The sequence below is a fragment of the Balaenoptera borealis genome (genome assembly GCF_965194805.1).
Source record: "Balaenoptera borealis genome assembly, chromosome: 10".
NCBI lineage: Eukaryota > Metazoa > Chordata > Mammalia > Artiodactyla > Balaenopteridae > Balaenoptera > Balaenoptera borealis.
Genome location: NC_138874.1, coordinates 12168715 through 12196472, shown reverse-complemented (window position 1 = coordinate 12196472; position 27758 = coordinate 12168715). Strand labels below are relative to the sequence as shown.

The 27758-nt window shown below is 44.8% G+C and overlaps 2 protein-coding genes across 5 annotated transcripts in view; both read left to right on the top strand.

The window, feature by feature from the left end:
• Positions 1–25437, top strand: part of MAP10 (microtubule associated protein 10) — a 137813-nt gene extending 112376 nt beyond the window's left edge. Inside the window, exons 3-4 of one of the 2 annotated variants that reach the window (XR_014249068.1) lie at positions 5039–5159; positions 23291–25437. The gene's annotated coding sequence lies outside the window, so the exon portion shown is untranslated. Of the gene's footprint in view, positions 1–5038; positions 5160–14507; positions 14541–23290 lie in introns of those variants that run through there. The other variant, XR_014249069.1, reaches the window with a different exon arrangement.
• A 50-nt stretch (positions 25438–25487) lies between these two features.
• Positions 25488–27758, top strand: part of NTPCR (nucleoside-triphosphatase, cancer-related) — a 36192-nt gene continuing 33921 nt past the window's right edge. The window contains exon 1 of one of the 3 annotated variants that reach the window (XM_082407739.1): positions 25488–25702. In XM_082407739.1, coding sequence (XP_082263865.1) covers positions 25503–25702 — 200 coding nt within the window. In that variant the 5' untranslated portion in view covers positions 25488–25502. The remainder of the gene's footprint in view (positions 25703–27758) is intronic. The other 2 variants (XM_082407740.1, XM_082407741.1) reach the window with 2 other exon arrangements.

Below are 27758 nucleotides of genomic sequence, written 5' to 3'. Positions count from 1 at the left end.
TAAAAATCTTATATGGTCTGGTATAATGTTATAAGTCATAATCCTAGTTATTACTTTAAAATGTATATCTCAGAAATAACTAAATTTCCTTGTCAACTGCATTATTATGAACTTTCATCAAATCTTTAACCGTGGTCAGTTTTAAGTCTTTTGTCATTTACAGACAGTTCTGGGTGTACTCTGATGCTTTTGCAAATATGTTCCTATAAAAGGGTTTCATCTTCAAGAAATTCATGGAAAAGACTCTGACAAGTACAGGTTTCTGGTAACTGACTGTACTGCTGAACTGAATGAATAAGCATTTTCAGAACTCTAATGAAAAACTGATGAACTCAAAAAAGTGCTAACAAAAGATCAAGATGAAAAAAAAATTAATTACATGGGACTGAGTGAACTGATGAGGATGAGTATAATTTTTGTGACTTTCTGTTTGAATTTAAAAAAAAATCCCACAAGGACTCAGAGGCAAAGAATATACAAATCAATTTTCACTGCAAAGTAAATGAGCTGTTACAGTGGAGGATTACTGGACTGAATGTCAATATTATGACATAGTATGAGTGTGTTTCGTGTTTGGTAATTGCAATCATTGTTGCTTTTGTTGTGGTCATCCATGTACAATGCTTGATGTCAGTCTATTTATCTCTTGTAAAAATAAAATACAGTGTGTGTGTGTGTGGAAAAAAAAATTTCTTTGCCACTTTATTCTCTATTTCAGATTTCCTCAACTTTTTCTACCAAATCAGCTAAAGAATTTAAAAGTTCTTTTTATTAAAGTGCAACATAAAATCCTAAGTATATAGCTTGATAAGTCACCTCCAAGTGATCACATCTTGTCTCTACCACCTTATCGAGAAATAAAACCACATCCCCACCCAAGAAGTCTCCATGAGTCCCTCTTTCTCAGGTGCTTTCCTTTCCTCCTCTCCTAAAGTAGCAGAAATTCTGACTGCTAACACCAGAGTTCAATTTTGCCTAGTTTTGAACTTTATATAAATGGAGTTATATTGTATGCAGACTTTTGCTTCTGGTTTCTTTCACTCAACATTAAGATTGTGAAATTCTTCCATGTTGTTGCATATAGTGGCAAATGTTTGTTTATTTTAATTGCTTTAGAGTATTTTGTTGTATCTATCTATTCTGTTGACAGATATTTGGGTGTTGTTTTTAGTTTGGGACCATTATTAACAGCATAGCTATGATGATTCTTGTACAAGTCTTACACACACACACACACACACACACACACGTATGTAAAACTGCTATCCTAGGTCATGAGTTTATCAAACATTAGTAGATAATGCTAAACCATTTTCCAAGGGTTATACTAACTTAGCCTCCTACTGACAGTGGATGAGAGTTTCATTTGCTCCGTATCTTTGCTAGTACTTGGTATTGTCTGTCTTTTCCATTTTAAAATGTCTAAATGGCAGTGTGTAGAGGTATCTTACTATGGTTGTAATTTGCACATTCCTCATTACTAATGAAGTTGAACACCTTTTCATCTATTTATTAGCTACTTGGAGATGTCTTATGAAATGCTTGTTCAAATATCTTGCCTATTTTTCTACTTGGTTGTCTTTTTTTTTTTCTTAATGACTCAGTATCTTCTGGATAGGACCCCTTTGTTGATATAGGTTGTGGTTATATTTCCCACTCTGTGGCTGACCTTTTCATGTTTTTTATTGTTCTTTGATAAATAAAAATTCTTAATTTTAATGTACTCATTACAGTTTTTCAGTTTTCTCTTTATGATTAGTGGGTTTTGGTTTTGTTTTTGTATCCTGCTTAACACATCTTTTCCTCTCCCAAAGTCCTGATAATACTCTACCATATTACAGGAATAAAGACTCAGACATAGAGAATGGACCTGAGGACACGAGGAGGGGGAAGGGTAAGCTGTGACGAAGTGAGAGAGTGGCATGGACATATATACACTACCAAATGTAAAATAGATAGCTAGTGGGAGGCAGCCGCATAGCACAGGGAGATCAGCTCGGTGCTTTGTGACCACCTAGAGGGGTGGGATAGGGAGGGTGGGAGGGAGACGCAAGAGGGAGGAGATGTGGGGATATATGTATATATATGGCTGATTCACTTTGTTATAAAGCAGAAACTAACCCACCATTGTAAAGCAATTATACTCCAATAAAGATGTTTAAAAAATAAATAAATAAACACCCTTTGTCAAAAGGGACAATTTTTTTAAAAAATCAAAAAAAAATACTCCACCATATTAACTTGTTGAAGTTTAATTGTTCCAACTTTCACATTTAGTTCTAAAATCCGCTTGGAGTTGATTTTTGTGCATAGCATGAGGTGGGAATCAAGTTTCATCTTTTTCCATATGGATATGCATTTGATCCTTCACCATTTGTTGAAAGACCATCCTTTCCCCAGTACTCTGTAATGTCATCTTGGTCATAAAGCAAGTGTCCATACATGAGTGGATCTGTTTTTGGATTCTCTCCCTGGTCCGTCCATGTATTTGTCTCTCCTTGCTCAAATACCTCTCTCGTAATTTACCGTAGTTCTTAATAAACTCAAAACCCAGCAGTGAAAACAGCACTTTGCTCCTTCCTGAGATTTCCTTGGCTGTTATTGGCCATTTGCGTTTGCACACAAATTTTCGAATGAGCTTGTGAAATTTCACGAAATTCTATTGGAATGTTGATCCAGATTGCACCTAGATGTTGCTGTGAAGGTATTTTTGCAGATGAGATTCACATTTATGTCAGTGGACTCTGCGTAAAGCCAATTATTGTGGGTGGGCCTCATCCAATCTGTTGAAGGCTTAAAGAGAAAAGACTGAGGACCCCCCAAGGCAGAAGGAATCTGCCTCCAGACGGTCTCTGGATTCAAGCTGCAACATCAACTCTTCTGTGGGTCTGCAGCCTGCCAGGTTTGCCAGTGCCCACAGTCTTGTGAGCCAGTTCTCATGTACATACGTATATACACACACATATATATCTTCTATTGGTTCTTTTTCCCTGGAGATTCTTGACTAATACACAGATCGTGTCCGTGGCTGTTTATGCTATCCATGAATAAGGCTGGACCTATAATTGGTTCTTGTCATCTTTTGCTCTGGCTGGTAATACTAATTCTGCTTTCATTTATTCTGTAAATAACTTTGAGCACCTACTATGTGCTGGGCAATCTATAGAAGCTGCAGGACTTTTGCACAAACAAAAATAGCTGTCTGTGTTTTCGAGCCTCAATTTCATCTATTAGTGAAAATAACATCTTAGTTACAGGGGTTTAATGAAACTTTTTAAAGATGAGCTATAAAATCAATTCATTTCCATTACTAGAAAGAGTTTTACATACACATATAGGGAAGGGATGACAAAGAGACTTGAACTCATAAGCCAACTCGGGTAAAGTGATGGTGGCTTCCTGGAGCCCTCCTGTGTGGGAAGGGGTCTGAGAAGCACTTGGGTTCCAAGGAAAAGGGACCCTTTTGTGATGTCTTCCTTGGGCATTGAGGGATAAAAAGCATCACAGGTGCCCTGTTTCGTCATCCCCGGGATTCCTTTTGTCATCTTAAGAGCTCAGTGAGCTTGATTTTGAAAGCCAGCGCCTTGGCCGTGCTAGTGCTTACAGCTGGAGGTGTTGTAACTTTCTATAAATTATATACCGAGAAACTGGTCATGGCCATTTGTGCTGCTCTAACGTCACGTTAGCATAAATTAAAGGAAGGATTGGATGTGGTTTACTGCAGTTATTCACAGTTGTTCCTATGATTTGTGTTTGGAGTTGGCCTGCTTACGTCTTATTGTGACTGATTGAGGCTACAAGCAATGTTGTCCCATTAGAGGAGAAAAAAAGAGAGAAAAATACTCATTATAAAGCATAATACGATGACTCATGTTCATGTACCCTAAAGGGCTTCCTGACATGAGGAAAGGGAGAGGAAGTATGTTTCTGGTCGCAATGCTTTTATTCCATTATTAAAGCTATTGCTCCTTTGAGAAAAAAAGATTTATAATGTTTCCAATGAAGGTGCCAATTAGACCATGAAAAAGTTCTGCAAATTAAAGGCATTAAGTAACTAGCAAAGAGGAGAACTGTTACATACCCACAACGTTGAAGGAAAAGAGTTGTGTTGTAAAAATGTGACCTCATTTGCCACTTAATAACCTGCTTACCAATGTCACTTTTCTTACAATAAAATCCAGACTCAGTTTTAGAGTCCCTTCCTGGGTATGGAATATTGTGGTAAAATCTTGGGACCAAGCATTTAACTTTCCAGGAAGCAAAAAGCATTTTAAGACAAGTTACTGCACACCTCACACTCTGCCAGAAGATGGAGAGATTAAAAACTAGGCAACATAGATGGGCTCTGAGTCCAAGAATTTCTAATTTTACTAGAGATATGGAGGTATGAGGGATCAAATTCTCAGAGGAATAGTGTATGTATCTTCTCAGGAGTAGTAGTTTGATTGTTTTGAATGAATGTGCCCGACGCTTCGGTCAAGTAAAAAGTTTAACTGATTTTTTAATTTCCTGACTTGATTGGTTGTAGACTTACTAGCCCAAGGGAATTCGTATTTTGCCCCAAAGATGGCAAGTTCTGCCGACCCAATGATAGATCGCGTATTCCTTTAGTATCTTAAGCAAGGTGGATAGCGCACCAAGAGTACTGGCTTTCCTTTCTTGAAAAATTGGTATCTTCCTCAGTATTAAGTGGATTCTGGGGGAACTTATTTTTTAAATATATTATATTTAAATATAAATATATTTTATATATATTATATATAATTATTTATATTTTTATAAATTAATTAATAATTTATAAATTAATAAATATATTAATACACTTATATAATAAATATATATTGATAAATAAATTAATTAATAATTTATAAATTAAATTAATAAATATATTAATAAACTTATATAATAAATATATGTTAATAAATAAATTAATCAATAATTTATAAATTAATATAAATTAATGAATTAATAAATATATATTAATAAATTAATATAATTATTTATATTATATATATTTTTTATATGTGTCTTTTCACAGACTTTTCACAGGTGACAAATCTTGAGTCAGACTCCCGTGGTATGGAAGGCTGAATCAGGAAGCAGAGTCAAGCAATGGTAGATGCCCATGGATTCTTCCACTGGGTCTCTGGTCCCATCTGGTAAGTTGCTACGTAGGTCCCTTGGGTCCCGGGGAGACCCTGACTCACTCAGCTTTGATCGTCTGTCGCTGAGAGTGAGCAACAAGCTTGGAGAAAGGGCAAGTGCAGATATGCCACCCCTGCAGTGGCAAAGGGAAACTTCCAGCCCTATCCCCCCACCCAAGGGTTCCTGGGCGGTACTAAGCTGGTGCCTCTTTCTCTGTTGTGGCTGTGAAGACAGGAAGGATGGCATTCGTGGTGAGGTTAAAGTAAAGGTGGAGGCCTGCTCTTCCAAAAGAGGTGTGGCTCCTGAAGACAGGATCAGATTCCGTGACACTGATCAGTGTCACTCAAGTCAGGCACAGACATGGTGTTAGGGACCAATGAGGTTAGAGCTCACCAGAGACCGACCCAGAGGTCTGCCATCTTGCCCTCTTTTCTTCTCCCTTGTGGCCTGGGTTCCAGCTACCATCTCGGCCTCTGGAAGCTGGTGGTGGTAAGCAAAACCATCCTTTATTCCTAAGCCATTTGCTACGTCAAGACACAGTTCAGAAAGGAGGGAAGAACCAGGAGCTGAGTGGGCAGTTCCTCCTTAGCTGCCTGACTGTGCTCACAGCTGCAAAGAAGACTTTGACTTGATGTGACCTTGAGGCCCCAGAGACTTTTCACAGGTGTCTATAAGTTCAGACACTGTAGTTAGGGTCTCCCAAAGCAACAGCATTGGGCTGGGCCTTGGATTTTGTTGTCACAGAGTGAAAAATGACCACCAACCACCGTCTTCCATTTCAATCGGGGACGGCATTGCTTGAGCCATTAAAGGACTCCTATGGGATTAGGAAGAGGTTGAGATTTCAAGCATTTTTCCCCTTGGTTCAGGACAAGACAACGTGGACATGCCTTTATCCCAGTGACATGGCTACCAAAAGTATCCAGGGTGGGAGGTCACAGAGTCGTCTCACTGGCTGGTCTGCATGAGCCAGGCATAGGGAGGTGGGTCTGAATTTCTTCTGCTTCCTCATTTCTGTATTTCTGGGTTGTGCCTCGTGCACGATTGCAAAGGTAAACTGCATGAGTCGGAATGACCTGACATTTCTGTGACATCTGCTTTTGTTGCACCTGAATTCTCCCAGAGACCATACCACACAAGGGAAATGCACATGGAAAATATCTCATGAATGTCTCTAAGACACACAATTAAAACGGACTACTCACAGCTAGCCAAGATCCAGTCTGGAGCCTGATGAACCCTCTTTGGCAATTTATAATGAGGAAATTTTGCAGCTAATTGTTACATGCCTGTGTTACCTCTCGAGGGACAGATGCCATGTCAGGATGCTATGAGTTAGGCTGAAATTTGCCAACAATTCTCTAGCCCAGAGACATGCTCAAGGGAGAAACGCCAGATGTTAGAGCTGGAACGGGACACAGAGACTGCCGGGTCCCACTGTTGATTTTTCCAGAGGCAAAATCACATGTGGTCCGGTTGATGACCTACCCATGAGCGCACAGCTAAATGTGGCAATGCAGGCATTGGAGCCCAGGTCTGAACACCCCACTCTGTGCTTTATTTAAAGACTGCACTGTCCCGCTAGGAACGGTACGGCTGCGTAAGTACGGGCAGCCAAACTGACGATGTCCCACTAACCAACTGAAATAGACCAAGGCTTCCTTCATCAGTCAGGAAGCCAGAAGGGCAAGGAAAGGATTTGGTCTTACAGGGTGGAGACGAAATGGCTTCTTTCAGTAGATCGCTAAGGAGCCAGAGAACAAGTCCAGACCCCGAGCAGCTTACAAACAAAATTCTTCCTTCGCCCAGACATCTGCGCTTCCTCAGTGGAGGCTGTGGACCCTTAGGGCCATGTCACTGTGCTGGCAGCGAAGGCTTCCCTGTGATGTGGTTATTGTGTAATTCTCCTGTAAAGGGGAGGTTAGCTCAAATGCAACAGGACGGCTTAAATTCAAACCAGGGTGCAGGGCCCGCTGTGCATTGGTTACAGTGGCACATCAAAGCTCTGAGAAAAGGAGCGGGGATTTCCTCGCCGCCCCCCAAGGCCCTGGAAGCGCTGCCCCGTGGCGAGTGAGGGGGTGGGGGGAGCCGGTGTCTCGTTCTCAGGCGCAGTCATGTCCGGTGATGCTGCAGGATCTTTCTGCCTGGCATGTGGTGCCTTTTGTTCCAAAGGCTGGACCTCGCTTTGACGTGAGCCGGCAAAACCCAAGGACAGAGGGCCACCGGGGCGGGGCCCCGCGACCGGAGCCTGGCGGGGGGGGCGGGTAAAAAAAGCTGAATCCTTCCTGCCTGATGGGTTTCCGCGCTTCACACAAGCAAGTGGACTCATTTTAAGAAAGGGCTGTTAAGGCAAACAGGAGATGAAAAGGGAGCCATGCAGGGCGAGACAGAGAGGAACGGGGGGAATGAGATCAGCTGGGTTTACTGAGCACCTCCCTCGGGCAGGAAGCCAAGGGCTGGGCAAGGTCTGCTCTCAGGGGTGACTGTCACTTTCTGCCCACTCCCTTATCACCTGGGTGGCTCGCTCAAACATCAAAGTGTCAGCAATGAAAGCATGAAGGCCGCAGTATTTTTTCAGGAAGAGATCATCCCGTACAGGGATTCACTAAGCGACACGGTGCATTTGCTGTGGGCCCAGGGAGGGACAGACTTGTCAGACTGGGAAGAGCTTTCCCAAGTAGAGGCACTTGGCTTGGACTTTACTGGGTGGTATTAGTTTCTACGCAACATCCTCTCTTGTGAACAAGTTAGGCTGTATTAGTCTTGTTACGGAGTTAAGGGCCACCTGACTGTCACAGACAGCAACCCCTTTGTGACAGGATCCAGTACAAACAAAAGAAGACACAGGCCGAACGATGGGCTGGTCTTGCTCTCGGGTGGCAGCAAGGCCAACAGCCTTTCAGGTTCATGTATGTGATCGCGTGGCTTTCCCGAATAACTGTCCCTGCCACACAGCAAAGCCTAGACTGTGGAGCTCAGCTCCCTCCGCCCTCGACTCAGAAGAACGCCCACATGCTTGCTTGGTTTGACTCCTATGCACGCTGTGATTCAGGCCCCCCCCCAACTCCTGCCCTGACCCTCCTCCTTGCCTCCCAGATAATTCTCCAGGTTCACAAAAATGGACATATACAGAGCCCTTGTCTATCTCTTGTCCTAAATAGACACTTATGGAGCTCTGGTCTGTCTCTCTCTTGGGAGAAGTGTCAATAACCCACATTTTTCCAAACTTACATTCATCCATTTATTCTTTCTTTCCTTCAATACTATTGACTGAGCACCGGCCACGTGTCAAGCACTGGGCTAGGTGCAGGGGATTCAATAAAAAACACTGGAATCTATAGTTGGGCGGACGGGTCAGGGGATGCCCACGAAGGCTGGGCGAGTGGGCACGTGGTGGGAGCTCCAATGCTGTTGGAGAGAGAAGGATGAGGCCCCCCGGGGTGGGCAGGGGTCGGTGGCTGAAGGCTTGTGACAATGCCAAGAGTCCCACCTCTTCATCAGGTCGACCTACCCGTTGACACTCCCGGGGCACGTTCCTCTCTCTCAGCGTTTTAAAGAAATGCCTGTATCCCAGTGATGCCTTAGCAGAGGAGCAGAGGGTTTTCTCATTTTACAGGTGAAGAAACTCGAGATCCATGGAGGTGACAGGGCCGGCCAAGGTGACACAGGAGCCCAAAGTAGAGGTTGAACAGTCAGCGAGGTCCGTGACAGGAGAGGGAAATGTGGATATACTGCCCAAGGAGAACCCAGTTAATACATGGTATAAATTCTTTACATGATTTTTTAAAAAACCAAACTCCCTGGTTGCAACTTAATCAGGAATGTATTGTGCACACTGGGACGCTGAAGGTCAAGGCTGTGGAACTGCACTCCAGACATCGCTGATCCTGCCTCCTAAAGTACAGCCAAACCGAGGACGGTGTCACCGTGCAGAGGGAAGCCCATTCCTGCCTCGGGGAAGGAATGGGCTTCACTAACTTTCTCTATAATCACTGTGGACCAACAGCAGACTAAATGCTTTTAGTTCAAGGGGAGAAATATAAAGCAAGTGACCTTTGATATATGGAAATGCAGAAGGAAGATCCCAGGATCAATCATTCAAAACCACAGGTAGATAGTGACCTATTTTCTCTGTTCTAAGAGGAGCTGAGGACGGCACCCACCCCCTAAGCCTCTGGGATGAGGGCGGCATGACTTGATATACATCAAAGTGCATAGGGCAGTGCTGGGCATATGGTAAACGCTAAATTTGTTAGCTGTCCTTGTCCTTAGGTTCCCTTAAAGTTATGGGCACCCAGTTTGAGAAGCATGGTGGTAGAAAAGTCTTCTAAAAGCACAGGTCTCCCCCAGGATCCAGCAGCTCCATGATCGTACCTGTAGGAGAATGAGATCAAGCTAGACACACGGAACATGTCTTCCTATAACACCCAGCCCTTGATCGCATAAACAGTGCTCACCATACAGCCGAGGAGGTGAAGTGATTCACAGGTGTTCGTGTAAAATGGCACAGTGCTGGATCCTAGTGTGGATTGTCAAGAAGAGGCGAGACCAATATATATAGACAGAATACATCCCATGGGAAGAGTGATGCAGCTAAAAGTGTGATGTTGCAAAATGATCACAGGTTTTTAATTTTATTTGTAACAATGTTACATTTAATTAAATATATAATTTATAAAAATCACTGGGAGGCCAGATCTGAGTGATACATAAAAAGGAGAACAAAATATACCGTTTTTCATGTGAAAGGCCATCCTTTTCAATGCCTCACATCAGTTTAACAACCCCACGCTCCCTGGCCTCCATTTTCTGGCTGATCCTTCATCCCGATCTACAGACCAGAGATTCAGCGAGGAATGAAGAAACTTCACCCTTTTGTAAAAGCCCGTAACCCTTAAAGTCACAGCGTGAGAAGATAAATCCGCATAGTCAAAATCATCCTTAAAATTCTATTTAGTCTTTTGCTCAAACAAGAGAGCTACAGGCGGCCAGGGGAAGTCTAGGTTCAACAATATTTAAAGGCAATTCTTTTCTTTAAAAGGGATCTAATCATTGGTGAATGGCTTCTAGAGTAGAAGAATGGGTAATGCCTGCACCTTTAAATTTTGTCTCCACCACATTTAAAAGTAAGTCATTTTATTATTATTTTATAATTTTTTACTGAATGACTCCCTTATTGGTCCCCCATTGGTTATATGCACAGAGGGGTGTGTTATGTGTGTACACAGGGGTTGTTATATGAACACACGGGGTTGTTATGTGTGTGTACAGGGCTGTTATTTGCACACAAGGGGTTGTTATGTGTGTATACAGGGTTGTTATATGCACACACGGGGTTGTTATGTGTGTATACAGGGTTGTTATATGCACACACGGGGTTGTTATGTGCACACACAGGGATGTTAGGTGTGTATACAAGGGTTGTCATGTGTGTATACAGGGTTGTTATATGCACACACGGGGTTGTTATGTGTGTGTACAGGGTTGTTATATGAACACACGGGGTTGTTATGTGTGTGTACACAGGGTTGTTATATGCACACACGGGGTTGTTGTGTGTGTACAGGGTTGTTATATGCACACACGGGGTTGTTATGTGTGTGTACAGGGCTGTTATTTGCACACACGGGGTTGTTATGTGTGTATACAGGGTTGTTATATGCACACACGGGGTTGTTATGTGTGTATACAGGGTTGTTATATGCACACACGGGGTTGTTATGTGCACACACAGGGATGTTAGGTGTGTATACAAGGGTTGTCATGTGTGTATACAGGGTTGTTATATGCACACACGGGGTTGTTATGTGTGTGTACAGGGTTGTTATATGCACACACGGGGTTGTTATGTGTGTCCACAGGGTTGTTATATGCACACACGGGGTTGCTATGTGTGTGTACAGGGTTGTTATATACACACACGGGGTTGTTATGTGTGTGTACAGGGCTGTTATATGCACACGCGGGGTTGTTATGTGTGTATACAGGGTTGTTATATGCACACACGGGGTTGTTATGTGTGTGTACAGGGTTGTTATATGCACACACGGGGTTGTTATGTGCACACACAGGGATGTTAGGTGTGTATACAAGGGTTGTCATGTGTGTATACAGGGTTGTTTTATATGCACACACGGGGTTGTTATGTGTGTGTACAGGGTTGTTATATGCACACACAGGGTTCTTATGTGTGTGTACAGGGCTGTTATATGCACACACGGGGTTGTTATGTGTGTACAGAGCTGTTATATGCACACACGGGGTTGTTATGTGTGTACAGGGTTGTTATATGCACACATGGGGTTGTTATATGTGTATACAGGGTTGTTATATGCACACACGGGGTTGTTATGTGTGTACACAGGGCTGTTATATGCACACACGGGGTTGTTATGTGTGTGTACAGGGCTGTTATATGCACACACGGGGTTGTTATGTGTGTGTACAGGGTTGTTATATGCACACACGGGGTTGTTATGTGTGTGTACAGGGTTGTTATATGCACACACGGGGTTGTTATGTGTGTGTACAGGGCTGTTATATGCACACACGGGGTTGTTATGTGTGTGTACAGGGTTGTTATATGCACACACGGGGTTGTTATGTGTGCACACAGGGCTGTTATATGCACACACGGGGTTGTTATGTGTGTGTACAGGGTTGTTATATGCACACACGGGGTTGTTATGTGTGTGTACAGGGCTGTTATATGCACACACGGGGTTGTTATGTGTGTGTACAGGGTTGTTATATGCACACACGGGGTTGTTATGTGTGTACACAGGGCTGTTATATGCACACACGGGGTTGTTATGTGTGTGTACAGGGTTGTTATATGCACACATGGGGTTGTTATGTGTGTGTACAGGGCTGTTATATGCACACACGGGGTTGTTATGTGTGTGTACAGGGTTGTTATATGCACACACGGGGTTGTTATGTGTGTGTACAGGGTTGTTATATGCACACACGGGGTTGTTATGTGTGTGTACAGGGCTGTTATATGCACACACGGGGTTGTTATGTGTGTCCACAGGGTTGTTATATGCACACACGGGGTTGTTATGTGTGTGTACAGGGTTGTTATATGCACACACGGGGTTGTTATGTGTGTGTACAGGGCTGTTGTATGCACACACGGGGTTGTTATGTGTGTCCACAGGGTTGTTATATGCACACACAGGGTTTCTATGTGTGTGTACAGGGTTGTTATATACACACACGGGGTTGTTATGTGTGTGTACAGGGCTGTTATTTGCACACACGGGGTTGTTATGTGTGTACACAGGGCTGTTATATGCACACACGGGGTTGTTATGTGTGTGTACAGGGCTGTTATATGCACACACGGGGTTGTTATGTGTGTGTACAGGGCTGTTATATGCACACACGGGGTTGTTATGTGTGTGTACAGGGTTGTTATATGCACACACGGGGTTGTTATGTGTGTACACAGGGCTGTTATATGCACACACGGGGTTGTTATGTGTGTGTACAGGGTTGTTATATGCACACACGGGGTTGTTATGTGTGTGTACAGGGTTGTTATATGCACACACGGGGTTGTTATGTGTGTGTACAGGGTTGTTATATGCACACACGGGGTTGTTATGTGTGTGTACAGGGTTGTTATATGCACACACGGGGTTGTTATGTGTGTGTACAGGGTTGTTATATGCACACACGGGGTTGTTATGTGTGTGTACAGGACTGTTATATGCACACACGGGGTTGTTATGTGTGTGTACAGGGTTGTTATATGCACACATGGGGTTGTTATGTGCACACACAGGGATGCTAGGTGTGTATACAAGGGTTGTCATGTGTGTTGTTACGTGCACACACGGGGTTATCCCACTGCACCTTTGTTTCATTTGATGATCTCTCTCAGCTTAGTCTCTGAAGGATACAGATAGAAACTACCTACTCTCTTTGTGTGCTTTCCTACACAGCTACATGCTTTGACCTCCTGGAGGCAGCTTTCCCCCTTGCTCTAGATTTTATTTATTTATTTATTTATTTTTGGCTGTGTTGGGTCTTCGCTGCTGTGCGCGGGCTTTCTCTAGTTGTGGCGAGCAGGGGCTACTCTTCGTTGTGGTGTGCGGGCTTCTCATTGCAGTAGCTTCTCTTGCTGCAGAGCACAGGCTCTAGGTGCACGGGCTTCAGTAGCTGTGGCTCATGGGCTCAGCAGTTGTGGCTCACGGGCTCTAGAGCGCAGGCTCAGTAGTTGTGGCATACCGACTTAGTTGCTCTGCGGCATGTGGGACCTTCCTGGACCAGGGCTCGAACCCATGTCCCCTGCATTGGCAGGCAGATTCTAAACCACTGCACCACCAGGGAAGTCCCCCCCCCCTTGCTTTAGATTTAACCAGAGTGTATTTGCATAATGATCTTGCTCATCTAACTTACATATGGCCATAGTGTGAGTCAGTACCTTTCACTTTAGCAGCAGTGGGCCCTGCCTGTGAGCTCCTGTCTACCGGAAGCCCATAGCAGTCTGAACTGGTAAATCTGACTGCTGTCTGATACTCCTCCCGCCTGCAATGTATAATCTTTGGTCTGTAAATGTTTAATTGATAATGATCTCAACATTTCCAGTATGTCTATTTAATGCTTTGTTTAAATTCTAGCACAGCTAAGTGCCAGTGCCAACATTGACTATTTATCTGACAAAGGATTTGTATCAAGAATATATAAAGAAGTAGTAAAACTCAGTTATAAGAAGACAGTCAAATAGAAAAAAATGAGGAAAAAATTAAATAGGCATTTCTCAGAAGAAGATATATGAACGGCCAATTAGCATGTGAAAGATGCCAAACATCATCAGTCATCAGGGAATGCAAATTAAAAACACAAGATTTCAGGACTTCCCTGGTGGCACAGTGGTTAAGACTCTGCACTCCCAATGCAGGGGGCCCGGGTCCGATCCCTGGTCGGGGAACTAGATCCCACATGCACGCCACAGCTAAGAGTTCGCATGCCACAACTAAGGAGCCCATGTGACGCAACTAAGACCCGGCACAACTAACTAAATAAATATTAACAAACAAACAAACAACAAAAAAAGCCCCACAAGATTTCATTTAATGGGTAATATAAGTTTTTAAAGACCTGACAATACCAAGCGTTGGCAAGGATGTGGAGCAATTAGATATTTCGTACATTTCCAGTAGCAATGCAAAATTTTACAACTGCATCAGTTATCTGGCAGCTTCTTGCAAAGTTAACATACACCTATCATATGGCCCAGCCATTCCACTACTAGGTATATATACCCAAGAGCAATGAAAATATATATCCACACAACAATGGGAGCACAAATGTTTATCACAGCATTTTTTTTTTTTTTTTTTTGGTAACAGCTTCAAATTAGCAACAACTCAGATGTCCATCAACAGATGAACAAACTCTAGTATACCCACACAACAGAACACTACTCAGCAATAAAGAGGAACAAAAAAGAATGAATAAAAATCTGCTGGAAATAAGTTAATTGAGCTATTTATTTCTGTACCTTGTGCAATGTCAGCCTCTGTTTCTTCTTCCTCTTTTTTTTTAAAAGATTTATTTATTATTTATTTAAATTATTTTTGGCTGTGTTGGGTCTTAGTTGCGGCACGCAGGATCTTCGTTGAGGCATGTGGGCTCTTCGTTGCAGCGCGTGGGCTTCTCTCTAGTTGTGGTGTGCGGGTTTTCTCTCTCTAGTTGTGACGCACAGGCTCCAGGGTGCGTGGGCTCTGTAGTTTGCAATACGCAGGCTCTCTAGTTGAGGCACGCGAGCTCAGTAGTTATAGTGTGTGGGCTTAGTTGCCCCGCGGCATGTGGGATCTTAGTTCCCTGACCAGGGATGGAACCCGTGTCCCCTGCATTGTAAGGCGGATTCTTTACCACTGGACCACCAGGGAAGTCCCCCTTCTTTCTCTTTTTGTTTCCTCTAGCTTTGCAGCTGAGTGTATATAGATGAGCCTATATAGAGTTTATATAGGTTGTAACTCATGGAATCAGCAACATGGATATTATAAGATAATAAAACCAAACACACACAAAAATACATACTACATAACATGCTAAGTAGGAAAAACTAAACTATTTGCTAAAAGTCAGTGTATGGTTTGTTTGGGTTTTTTTGCCCTAAGGGGTAGTGTTATTGATATCTGAAAAAACTAGGAATGATGAAATTCTTTATACAATGAAACACTTTTATATCTAAGTATATTACATGAAAAGTATAGTGAAGCTCTTTGAAGGCTTTAGGACAACAGAGAAAAAGGAAAACAGCCTAATGTTTTTCTCCCCTCTCTAAAAGGTTCCTTCTTCATAGAAGCATGTAGGAGTATCACATATTTTAGCATGTTAAGCTTCTAATCAGTACTCGGGTTTCAGGAACACCACCATTTAAGATTAGAAAATACAGGAAGAAAATACCTATAAAATAGTTGATAATGGTAACATTCAAGCTGATCTCGTAGAAGAGATCAATTTTCAAAGAGCAAAAGAGCTCTGAGTAGATCAGTATGTGTATGTATGGCAGTGGGATTCTCTGGGATGGGGCAAAAGAGAACTATCTCAGTTGATGAAAATGTTCTCTCTCATGCATTTGTCAAAACTGATCGAAATGTGTGTATCCTTTATTTTTTTAAAGTGTCCATCTCAGTAGTGTGGTTATGGATTAAATGAGTTGACGCCTATAGAACATTAAGCATAGAGCCCATGCATAATTGGTCTTATTTCTGAAGTAGTATTAGAAACTTCTGGTTTCAAAGTGGAAACTGTAATGAGCTAGAGAAAAACATGTACTGTAAAAGTTATCTGTCCATTTAAAACTTCTCCCCAAATCCCAAAGACTTGGTGTATTATCAAAGCAAGTCTAAGAGCTTCAAGAGAAATGAATTAAGGGGAAGAAGGAAAATAGCTTCTCTTAAAGAGGTAAGAAGAAAAGAAAGATGAATTTTCTTTCCAACTTAAAAGAGTGTCTTTGTTTGTAGAATTAAACTACCAATTATTTGTAAGACCTAGTAGACAGGCAAAATGTGCACATTCCAAGTTTGCAATTTAACAAAACATGTTTTAAATAAAGCAAGAGAAGCATTAATTAAAAGCTTGTTTGTTTGTTTGTTTAAATTGCAATAGGAGACCATGAAGTAGTTTAGTAAAGCCCTTCAGTTTTCAAAAAAGAACTCCAGGCTTAAAGTTCATGAGTAGCTTAAAAGTAATTTATACCCATATCAACCTGCATAGATGCTTCGATACTCTGAAATCCAGAGACCACTGGAACAAATCAAACCTGGCCCAGAGGAGAACTAAGTGAGCCTTTATAACATGGAAAGGTGAATCTGAGAGTGGTTATCTCATCCAAACAGGACTCAGAGATTTAGAGCAAAAGTGCAGATTTTTGCCATATTCCTTGGTATAAAAATGGTTCTGAAAAGTTCTTTGAAATAAATTCATAGAGTTATTAATTTCTGAACCCTGTGCAAGGTCATCATGTGTTCCTTCCACCTCTTTTTTCTTTTCTCTAGCTTTTGTAGCTGGGTTTATACAAATGGGCCCCCCAGGATGCACCCAAGACCACCCCAGGGTCTGAGCCAACCAGGCCTTGGTATTTTGTTGTCTTGTCAACTAGTTCTGGGACAAAGTGTGCTGGGGATGAGCCCTGGGTGCCATCATAGGCAGTTGGTGTCCCCTAATCCAGCCAGGTGTTGACCTAAAACAAATAGACTGCCAGTTATTTCTCTAGCACAATTGGGTTTATTTGGAGATTTGCAAAGTCTTACAATTGGGAGTCTGCAATCATGGTGAGCCATTTGCAAATCCCCCCACAAAAATGGAGGAGAGAACTCTTTTATAGAGGGGAAAAGGAAGTTGGGGTGAGAGTGGAGTAAACAAAGAGCCCATGTTTTATCATTGGCTGAGCGTTAATAGTCCCTCATTGGCTGAGTCCTTGCCATGAAAGGACTGTTGAGCTCTGCTATCAGCATAGGGCATGAGAGCGCCCCCTTCCGGTCTCCCAACTCTATTTAATTGAGGTTTCTGTGTATTAGCGTTTACAGAGTCCTGGGCTACTTGGAAAGGCTGAGCTCTTGCAAAGCAGAGCAATACTCGTAGGCAATGAGACGGCGCTATACGTGTCAAGGGTCAATATGGCAATACTGCTGAGCTGCAAATTTAATATGTTGTGTGTGCAACAAAGATTCATCTTTCCACTTACACAAAATGCAATGGTTCGTAGACCGTGCATCTGTACCATTTTAGACTTCTCCTATAGTAAGCTTATTAAATCACTATTTCTTGATGCCTGGTTTTTAGACAGAGAGAATATAGTGGTGAAATTATCTTTAGGCCAGAAATGACAGTGGGAACAGTTGTCATTGAACTAGACTCCCTGCATTCACTGGGGATTTCAGGATCCTGGGGTGTTGGTGTTAAGCAGAAACTTCGAGTCACAGATCAGGATGTGGTAATGGACAGCAGAGCCGAAGCTATTCAGTCATCAAATGTGAAAAAACATAACCAAGTAAATTTTGAAGATCTAATTGACTTTATTGAACGGTTCATGAACCAGGCATAATTCCATCTAGGAAGCAGAGGGGAGTTCCAGGGGCCACAGAAAGGGAAAGGTTTTTAAATGCAGGGCAAGGAAGTCAAAACCAGAAAAAAAGGATTATTTCAGATTAAGTCATTTCCCTTTGGGGACAAAAGAATCTTATTAGGTGGCTTACCTCATCTTCCTCTGGGGGATAGAAAGGGCCCATGTGACAGATAACCTCAATGGTACTGACCAGAAAATTCCTGACTGGTTAAGACTACATTTCTAGGGGAGGTTGAAGCTTCAATTAGGTTCAGTATTAAGCCCTGGTTCGGAGGTGTGGCCTGGCATAAATGGCTCTATTTTGGGCCTGTGGTTTTCGTTTTAACACAGACCATGAAGTAATTAGAATAGTCTGACCTACAGTGTCTTTGGTGTTGGTCACGGTGCCCCTAGAAGTGAGAGTTGGGAACTACCTAAAGTCTTATTTTGTGTACATGGCAAAGCTCTGCATCTGTTGGACAGAAGTGTGAGCTGAGTCACCATGATAGACTGTTACAGCCTCTCAACCGGTTCCCAGACTTGAGTCATTCAAGTTCAGCCCAGGGCTGGGCCTTGAGGGAGGCAAGAAAGACCCCTAGAGTGCAATATCGGAGAAGGCACTGCCTCCTAGATGATGAAAATGCAGGATCAGCCCCGCAGGACCTGAGAGCCATCCCCTCCTTTAATTCTGTGCAGGGGCCCCTTTCTTGCCTCACCCTGGCCCCAGCCAACAGAGGCCCTTGCCTGAAAGGGAGGCCAAGCCCTCCAGAGGAAGGATCATGCTACACAGCAAATGTTTAGACTGTAAATCTTCCTCCAAAAGGCCCTGTGGCCATTTACCAGAGTGACTGTGCATTGAGGAAAGGTGAATAATCAGACTTTTCCAAGATCACAGGACGCTGCTGGCTCTAAACTGAAACCAATTTCTGCAACCAAGACACCACTGTGCCCCACTTGCTAGGCAGAATGGGGGCTTATGAAGGGCAGGTAAGTTGTTGTTTTTTTTTAATATTTTTGTATTTATTTATTTATTGGCTGCGTTGGGTCTTTGTTGCTGTGCGCGGGCTTTCTCTAGTTGCGGCGAGCAGGTGCTACTCTTCGTTGTGGTGCACAGGCTTCTCATTGCGGTGGCTTCTCTTGTTGCGGAGCACGGGCTCTAGGCACGCAGGCTTCAGTAGTTGTGGCACGTGGGCTCAGTAGTTGTGGCTCGCGGGCTCCAGAGCCCAGGCTCAGTAGTTGTGGCTCACGGGCTTAGTTGCTCTGCAGCCTGTGGGATCCTCCCGGACCAGAGCTCGAACCCATGTCCCCTGCATTGGCGGGCGGATTCTTAACCACTGCGCCACCCGGGAAGCCCCAGGTGAGTAAGTTTTGATAGAAATCCATTTCATAGTGGACTCAGTGGGTCCTGAACCCACCCTTTGGTGATTCCCCCAGTTTGGAAGGCGCACTGGAAACACACCCTGAGGCAGGGTGGGCTCTGGGTGAGGGTGATTCACAGGTTCCTTACAGGGAATGGGCTCCTTGTTTCTCCGCTGCGGCATCTGCAGTGCAGCTTCTTCCTGGGTTCCACGTGTTTACGGGGGATCTCACGGGAGGGTGGTCGCAGCAGGTCCAGGAACGACCCAGAGGAATCTTGCAGGAGCCCGGGCCCGGCCCCGCCCCCAGGCTGCACGGAGCGCCCTTCCAGGGCCAAGGCCGCAATCACCATGGCCACCGGCTCCATGTGTCTTCGCATCAGTAGCACCTAACTCGGGCCAAGGATGGGAGTATCTGGAAGGTGTAGCTTTGGGCCCTTGCCTTTTCCTTTCCTTAGCTGCAAAGGAGGCTGGAAACGAGATCTCTGGCGTGCAAAGAGGTGACCCATTCCCCAAACACAGGAAAGGGTTTAGATGCTGGGCAGCTAGAATGAATGTCAAGTTGAACTATGCTGTTTCATGATATTGTTGTGAAAAACAGTGAGACAATGTGTGTAAGAGCTTAGGATGTGCCTGGCACATAGGAAGTGAGCTGAATAAAGGTTATGTTTCATGAGGAGGAAGAGAAGAAGGAAAAGTTTCTACTTGAGGAAGACTGAACTCTACAAATCTGACTTATGTCTGGACACATCCAGAGGCATCCCAGGGGCAGGCCGTCAAATCAGGTCTCCTGATGGAATAGCAGAATAGGAGAAGCACGGGCCACAGAAGGGCGGGCTCAAACATACCATGGGGAGGGGACGCCTCAGCAAATCCCAGACTGTGAACAACTGGCTAAGACAAACCAGCAGTTTCTTTACCAAAGAAATTACCAGACAGAGAGAGAGAGAGAGAGAGAGAGAGAGGGAGAGAGAGAGAGAGGGAGAGAGAGAGGGAGAGAGAGAGAGATGGAAGGGGTCCTTTAAATTAAAGGGATGCAAGATATTTCAACTAATTACAATGTATAAACCTTACGTAAATCCTAGTCAAACTAAAAAATATCAGTGAATTAATTAGGGAAATTTGAATACTGAGTTGTTTTTTTATGATATCAAGAAATAATATTTGAGGTGTGGCAATGGCATTGTGGTTACATTTTTTAAAGTATCCTAATATTTCAGAAAGGCATATTAAAATAGTTATCAATGAAATGATATGACATCTGATACTTTGCTTGAAAAAAAACCCAGTGTGGGTTTAGGATGGGGAGGTGCAGATGAAACAAGATCAGCCGTGAGTTGGTAATTGCTGAAGCTGGCTCTGTGTCCAAGGGGCCTATTATCCTATCCTATTCTCTCCACATTTGTACATGTTTGAAATTTTACATAATAAAAATTTAGAAAAAGAAGAAAAAGGAAAAAGCAAAACCCCTGACGTAGAAAACAAGTTTAAGAAATGCTTCTAAGAGGAATGCAAGCGCTCAGAGGAGGTGCAGTTACACATCTGGCAGGTTCACTTTCCAGGCTCACAGGAGCTCTGGGAGATGGTAATACTGCCTGATGGACTTTATACCGTGTAAGAGCTTCTCCATAAATAATCCCACTTCATACTTGCAGCACACCTGAGGGTCCTGCAGGGCAGGAATTTCATTTTTATTTTTCAGTTGTGAACACTTGGGCCTAAAGCAGTTGCACGACTTGTCTAGGGTAACATAACAAGCTGGTCTCAGCTCAGCGACTTGAATTCGCACTTTAATGCTCCTTTCATGGTTCCACGTATTTATTTCTACCCAAAGCGACCACGCTCAGCTGTCACTTGTGCTCCTGTGGCAGGAAGCCAGGCCAAAAGGCCCTGGTTTTGCTCATGCAGGTGTGGAGTGTCACATCCTCTTGGGTAAAGATGGGCAGTGTCCCCACTACTAAGCCTCAGGTCTGTGGGATGGCAGGGGGGCTGCTTATCTGGGGTGGGGTGGTAGGCTGTATGTGTACCCAGGGTTGGGTGCAATTATGTGAAACAGACCTGACGTTCGCGCAGCCCAATTTTCCTTCCACCAACAAGCTCAAGCGCCGTCACACCATTGGGTCCTATTCTTTCCTGCTTTCCCTTCCATCTTTACTCCCTGGACTCCCCAGCCTGCATAATTGGGAGAGTGGTCCTCCAAGGCCATCTGTCAGCCATGTAGACAGAATCAGACTTGCGGCAGCTGCAAGAAAGGAACAGAACGGGGCTCAGGACAATCCTGGGTCTTCCAGCTATCAGTGTTCAAGTCTCTAGTTGGGGCTGTTTCCTAGGGACAGAGAGGGGACAGGCATCTCATCCTAACCAGGCCTGTGGGAACATATTAGGGGCCCCAGGAGCATCCCTCTCCAGAAGCTTCACCAGCCCTTAACTGCAGACGTTGGTTTGTGAGGTTTCCAGCTCCAACGAGAGCCCTTGCTGGATGAGATCCACCCTGGGACATCAGAGTCATTCTGCGACAGCGAAGGTCTCCTCATCCTCACCCAGTCAAGCGATGCCTCCTCCACGGCCCAGCTCCAAACGCACCTTCTCCAAAACCCCTTCTCTGACCACTCCAGCCTTTACTGATTTCTTTTCTTCTTCCTCACTTTCCATATGTTGATTTTTTTTTTAAGTTTTTAATTGCGGTAAAATACGCATAGCATAAAATGTACCATCTTAACCACTTCTAAGCGTGTGGTTCAGTGGTGTTAAGTATATTCACAATGCTATGCAACCATCACCACCATCCGTCTCCAGAGCTCTTTTCATCTTGCAAAACTGAAACTCTGTCCCCATTAAACAATAATGCCCATTTCCTCTCTCTCCAGGCCCTGTCAACCACATTCTACTTTCTAGCTCTACGAATGTGACTATTCTAGGTACCTCGTATTAGTGGAATCAGTATTTGTCTTCTTGTGCTCTGAGAGAACTCGGTACATGGGAAACACGAGGTAAACGTTAGCTATTATCTTTTTTTTTTTTTTAATTTTTTTCCCCAGTTTTTTATTTTTTTAATTTTATTTATTTATTTATTTATTCATGGCTGCGTTGGGTCTTCGTTTCTGCACGAGGGCTTTCTCTAGTTGCGGCAAGTGGGGGCCACTCTTCATCGTGGTGCGCGGGCCTCTCACTATCGCGGCCTCTCTTGTTGCGGAGCACAGGCTCCAGACGCGCAGGCTCAGTAGTTGTGGCTCACGGGCCTAGTTGCTCCGTGGCATGTGGGATCCTCCCAGACCAGGGCTCGAACCCGTGTCCCCTGCATTAGCAGGCAGACTCTCAGCCACTGCGCCACCAGGGAAGCCCCAGCTATTATCTTTTGTTAAGTATGTCCAAGTATTACAAGGTTGGTGGCCAAAATGCAATGGCAGCTCTCTCAATGGCAATTTTTATTCAATAAGGTAGGTAATCTAAAGGGGTGGGAAAGGAATTCTTCCCCCCAGGAGCTCAGATAAAGGTATTTCCATTTTGAATGAAAAAAAGTAGTAGCTCATGGATATTTAATAGTTTTAAAAATTTGGACCTTAGGTATAAGGGTCTGTTCACCAGTGGGTTTTTTGATTCTTTAAAATTAATTAATTTATTTATTTTATTTTTGGCTGCGTTGGGTCTTCCTTGCTGCGCACAGGCTTTGTCTAGTTGCAGCGAGCGGGGGCTACTCTTTGTTGCGGTGCGCGGGCTTCTCATTGCGGTGACTTCTCTTGTTGCAGAGCATGGGCTCCAGGTGTGCGGGCTTCAGTAGTTGTGGCATGTGGGCTCAGCAGTTGTGGCTCGCAGGCTCAGTAGTTGTGGCTCGCGGGCTCTAGAGCACAGGCTCAGTAGTTGTGGCGCTCAGGCTTAGCTGCTCCACAGCATGTGGGATCTTCCCGGACCAGGGCTTGAACCAGTGTCCCCAGCATTGGCAGGCAGATTCTTAACCACTGCGCCACCAGGGAAGCCCTGTTCACCAGTGTTTTTGATTGTCTTAGTCTTTTCAGGACAGAAGCTATTCAAATGTACCTTTGATCCCTACTATGTATCACAGTGCATAGCCTCTGCAATAAAACAGAGGAAGGAAAGAAGGGAAGGAGGGAGGGAGGGAAGGGGGGTGAATATATTAAATAACCAGCTCTATTTACATCAGGTGTTGAATATTCATTAGATACAGCAATTTTTTTTTTTTTTTTTTTTGGTTCCTACACATCAGAGGCTGATTCAAACCGGAACAATTGTCATATTATTCTGCAAACAATAGATTCTCCACTGATGGGATCCGAGCAAAACGAATGAAAGTGAACCTGCACAAAACAAAGCTGTGCAGTGTTAGCGTTCCTGAGGAAATGACAAAGCCAAACAGGAGCTCTGCCCCTTTTCCCCGTGCCTCTCAGCTTGTCCTTGGCGGTTCACTCTCACAGCCTTCCTCGTTTACTCCCATCATTTGTTAGGAGGCTAAACGCCCTGTTTCTGCTGGTTCACCATTCTTCCTTGCGGTGACCCAACTCCCACCTGCTTGGTTTTCCGCATTTACTGTGATCATAGCCACACTTTTCAAGAGCACACAGCACAGCCAATGGGTGTGCCAGGACTGCAGCCCAGGGCCAGAGACACGAACCACAGTCAGAGAGTCAGAAAGCTGTCCCCTATACCCATGTCTCCCACTGCCCCTTACTATGAGCCAGATCTTCTGCAAAGCTCCGTTTTCCCCATCCCTGCACCAGGACATGGTGCCCACAAATGTACAGCATCTGGTCAAATAAGATGGGCTGTATACGAATATTCCCCAAACCCATAAACCTATACACGTGCAAGTGAGCACGCACACACGCACTATTGTTACTCCTAAGTGTATTTGTACAGTAATTTAAACTTGGGTTAGGTCCTGAGTACCAGAAAACAGAACCAAGAATATGGTTACTGGGGATGTGAAAATATGTAAGAGGGGGAAAAGACAAATGTGAACGTGCTTTGCCAGCCTGGCATTCAGTCGCCCCTGTGGAAATAGCGCCTCAATTCCTCTTTGGGGAACATCCCTCCCTCAGGTCCCGACCCTGGGATTGAAAGGGGCGGGTCCCCCAATGGAAAAAGAATATCCAACTTTGGAAGAATTTTCTTTTTGTTCTGAAACATCAGTTCTCTACATCTGGAGTCTAGATGTTCCTTGAGTTACCTAAACTGATGTCTGCTGGTAGCTACCAGAATTCCAGGCATAACATCAAAACAAAATAATCCATCCTCTGGTGAGCCTTACAAATACAAACTGCTTCAGTGATGGAAATGTTACATAGTTAGCATTTAAAAATAAAAAATTTTTTTAATGAAAAGAAGAGTGTACATATGACTGTGTACATGTTTCTTTCTTTGGGAAACTACTTCTGTGGGTTTACTTGGCTACATCAGCTGTTCTTCATTCCAGTTTGCATGGAGGTGAAAGAAATCTGAGTGGAAGGCTCTACCTGACCAGCGATGCAGCCTTATAAATGTTCCAGAAATGATGGTGACAGCTCGACTGTACAAATCTGCCTTTTAGATGATTCCTTTTCAAGCAGCAAGAAACGGAGGCCATCTGACTGGTGTATATCCAGGCTAAAGGGAGCCGTGGAGGTCCCGGATGGGCACACACCAATTAAGTTGAGCACTCACTGAAATTGCTTTCTCAGAATGGAGAATGATCGATCAGGAGACAAACTGTACACATATTAGACTGAAAGAGTTTACAGGTAACTCTGGCCCAAAACCATTGCCACTTCATTTCATGGGCTGAAACACCTCAAGTGGTGAAGTGAGGGGGGACGAGCCACTTAATGCTTTGCACAGCGAGATCCAACAGCTGGGTCTTGCGTTGGTTTACATTTATGGGATGGTGACAAGAGGGGAAAATTGGTCTTCATGTGCACGGCTGAAGATGGGCCTTTAGAAACTGCCGAGGAGTTTCAACAATAACAACAACAGCAAAAAAGATCGAGATGCTCAGGGCTCGCCCAAGATCAATCACCCCGAATGTCTGGAGGTTGGAGCTCAGACACCAAGCACTTTTAACCAGATGATACTACTCTGCAGTCACAGCTGACAACACTGGGTAAATAGTTCCAGTCGGTAGCAAAGCCTCCTCCTTTGGGGAAGGCTTCCAGGGACCAAGCCTCCTTCAGGAGGGCTGATCCCCGCAGCCCGGGGGAATTTCAGCTCGCAGGTCCCATCCCAGGGGCAGAGCTCGGGCAACGGCGCCCACCTGGAGCAGGATTGGTTTAGTAACACGCTCTCACGCACATCTCCTCGCAAACACCCCACGTAAGTCCAACACCGAGGCTGGAACACAGGGACCCGCAGAAGACCGGAGCAGTACCCTCCCACCCTAGACAGGCGGACGCCGCTCGCGGGGACCGGAGCGGAGAGCGGAGGGCGCATGCGCGGACCGAGGCTGAATGGGGAGAGCGCATGCGCGGCCGAGAGGGCGGTGCTTCCGGCTGGCGGAGGTGGAAACTGCGGCGTTGGGGGCGGATCCTGGGTCGCGACCCCGACCCCTGCCCCGTTCGGCGACTTCGACCCCGACCCCCACCCGGGCAGTGACCCCGACCCGGTCATACCCGTATGGCCCGGCACGTGTTCCTGACGGGACCCCCAGGTAAACCCGCCCGGGTCTGCGCCTCCGGGAGGCCGAGGGGTGGGCGTGAGCGGCGCCCGGGCTGGGGGCGGTCCGGTGCTTTGAGCAAGGGGCTCCGGCCGGTGGCCTCTAAAATTCCCCGTGTAAGTTCCAGGCTTGGTGGTCTGAAGCCTGCGTGTCCTTTCCCGGGAAACGTGACTGTGAGTCCATCAGATAAGTGAGATGAGGCCAACTACAGGAGAACAGGAACCAGCTTGTGATGGGGGTCGCACCTGGGCTTCGGTCTTAAATAGCAGGGGCGGCGGCAGCAGTAATAACTCCCGCAGTTGTGAAGTTGTGACGGACACGAAAGATATTTCAGGATCTCTGCCGCCACCGCGGTGGAATCGAAGGTGTCTGGTTTCTGTCGATAGTTACACGTGCTCCTGCCCTGCTCTCATCATGAAAGGAAGAGCGGGATTTCAGTTGCAGGGTAGTGAAACTAAACATGCAACCGTGTTCCCCATCCACGTTCACCGACCCACTGAATTCCCTCCATGAGTGAGGCCGCAGGTTAAGAGCCTTGGTACCTACAGGACACCGCCCACCCAGAGCCTGCGTCTGCGTCTGCGTCTGTCTCTTCTAATGCAGATCCCTCAACCCTCGGGCTGTGAAGGTCTCACCTGTGAAAGGAGATAGTGTGCGTTCAAATGAGAGTCTGGGGGAGGAAATAGGTGCCTTTTAAGCCAAGATGCTGCACGTGGATAACTCGTTATTGAAAGAAGAGGCAGGAAGGTTGTAGCAGCATCAGATACATTAAGGGGGGGGGGGGGGAAGATGGGCCTAAGCAGAAGGTGATTTCTTCAGCTTCTTTGCAGTTTTCAAGTTAGCTGTCGGTTCAGATATCAACCATTGTTCCCCTGGGCCTGAAATTCTCTTTCACTTTATTCTAATGATTATCTTTTTTAGCCTTAAGGAGCAAAGGCTAACTTAATATTGCAGATTCTGGAATTTTATTTTTACCAGGCAATGGGGGAGTGCTGAGGAGGAAGGTGTGAGAAATTTCTGATACCCAGAGGTAAAGGACCATCTTCTGAAAGTTGATTTGTCAGTCCTTTATTTGAAACTTGGAATGCAGTTTTCTCAGCAGGCTGGCCCCAAGACATCTATGTGTTTCATAACAGAGGTGGCTTGTTATTGTGATTGTACCTGGCTGCGTCCCGGAGGTGGGTGGGGACAGAGGCGCGCCTGGCCAATACTGGTTCTTCTTTCTGTTTCCTTCTTTATAAAAGTTTTATGTACATACACATAATTGGAAGACTCAATCCTACAGTATAGCTCTCTTAAGCCTGTCCTCAAACCCACTCACCTTCTCTTCCTCCTAATCTTCCTAACGCAGTTATCCTGTAATTTTAATTAGCTCAGTGGTCAGTGTTTACAGTATTATTAGCAAAAGCTAATCACAGAAGAGCCTTGGAGTAATCTATCATTTCTTTTCCCTTTATGAACAATTTTTTTTTTCCTCTTTGGAGTTGTTGTCTAATGTTGTTTTCTCATTGACTTAGTTTCTTTCTCTCACCAACCCAATCCCAAACTCTGCTGGCTGTCTAAATCTCTACGTGTTCACAAATGTAAAATTGATAGCTAGTGGGAAGCAGCCGCATAGCACAGGGAGATCAGCTCGGTGCTTTGTGACCATCTAGAGGGGTGGGATAGGGAGGGTGGGAGGGAGGCTCAAGAGGGAGGGGATATGGGGATATATGTATGCATAAGGCTCGTTCACTTTGTTGTACAACAGAAACTAACACAGCATTGTGAAGCAATTATACTTCAATAAAGTTGTATAAAAATAAATAAATAAATCTCTACACGTTCAGACCATCGGGTAAGGTATCTTCTCAAAGAGGTCACTTTTTGTTGTCTACACTGTCAGGGCCTCACCCATGTGTCTTTGGCACTTAGCATTTTTTCCAGCTTCCAACTATAGAGCCTCTGACCCATCCTGGAGGGCTTTCTCTGGTCCCTGGAGCCCACTCTGCCTACACACAGGGCACACAGGGCAGGCCTGAAGGGCCAGGGAATTCCTTCCCCCGGGAGC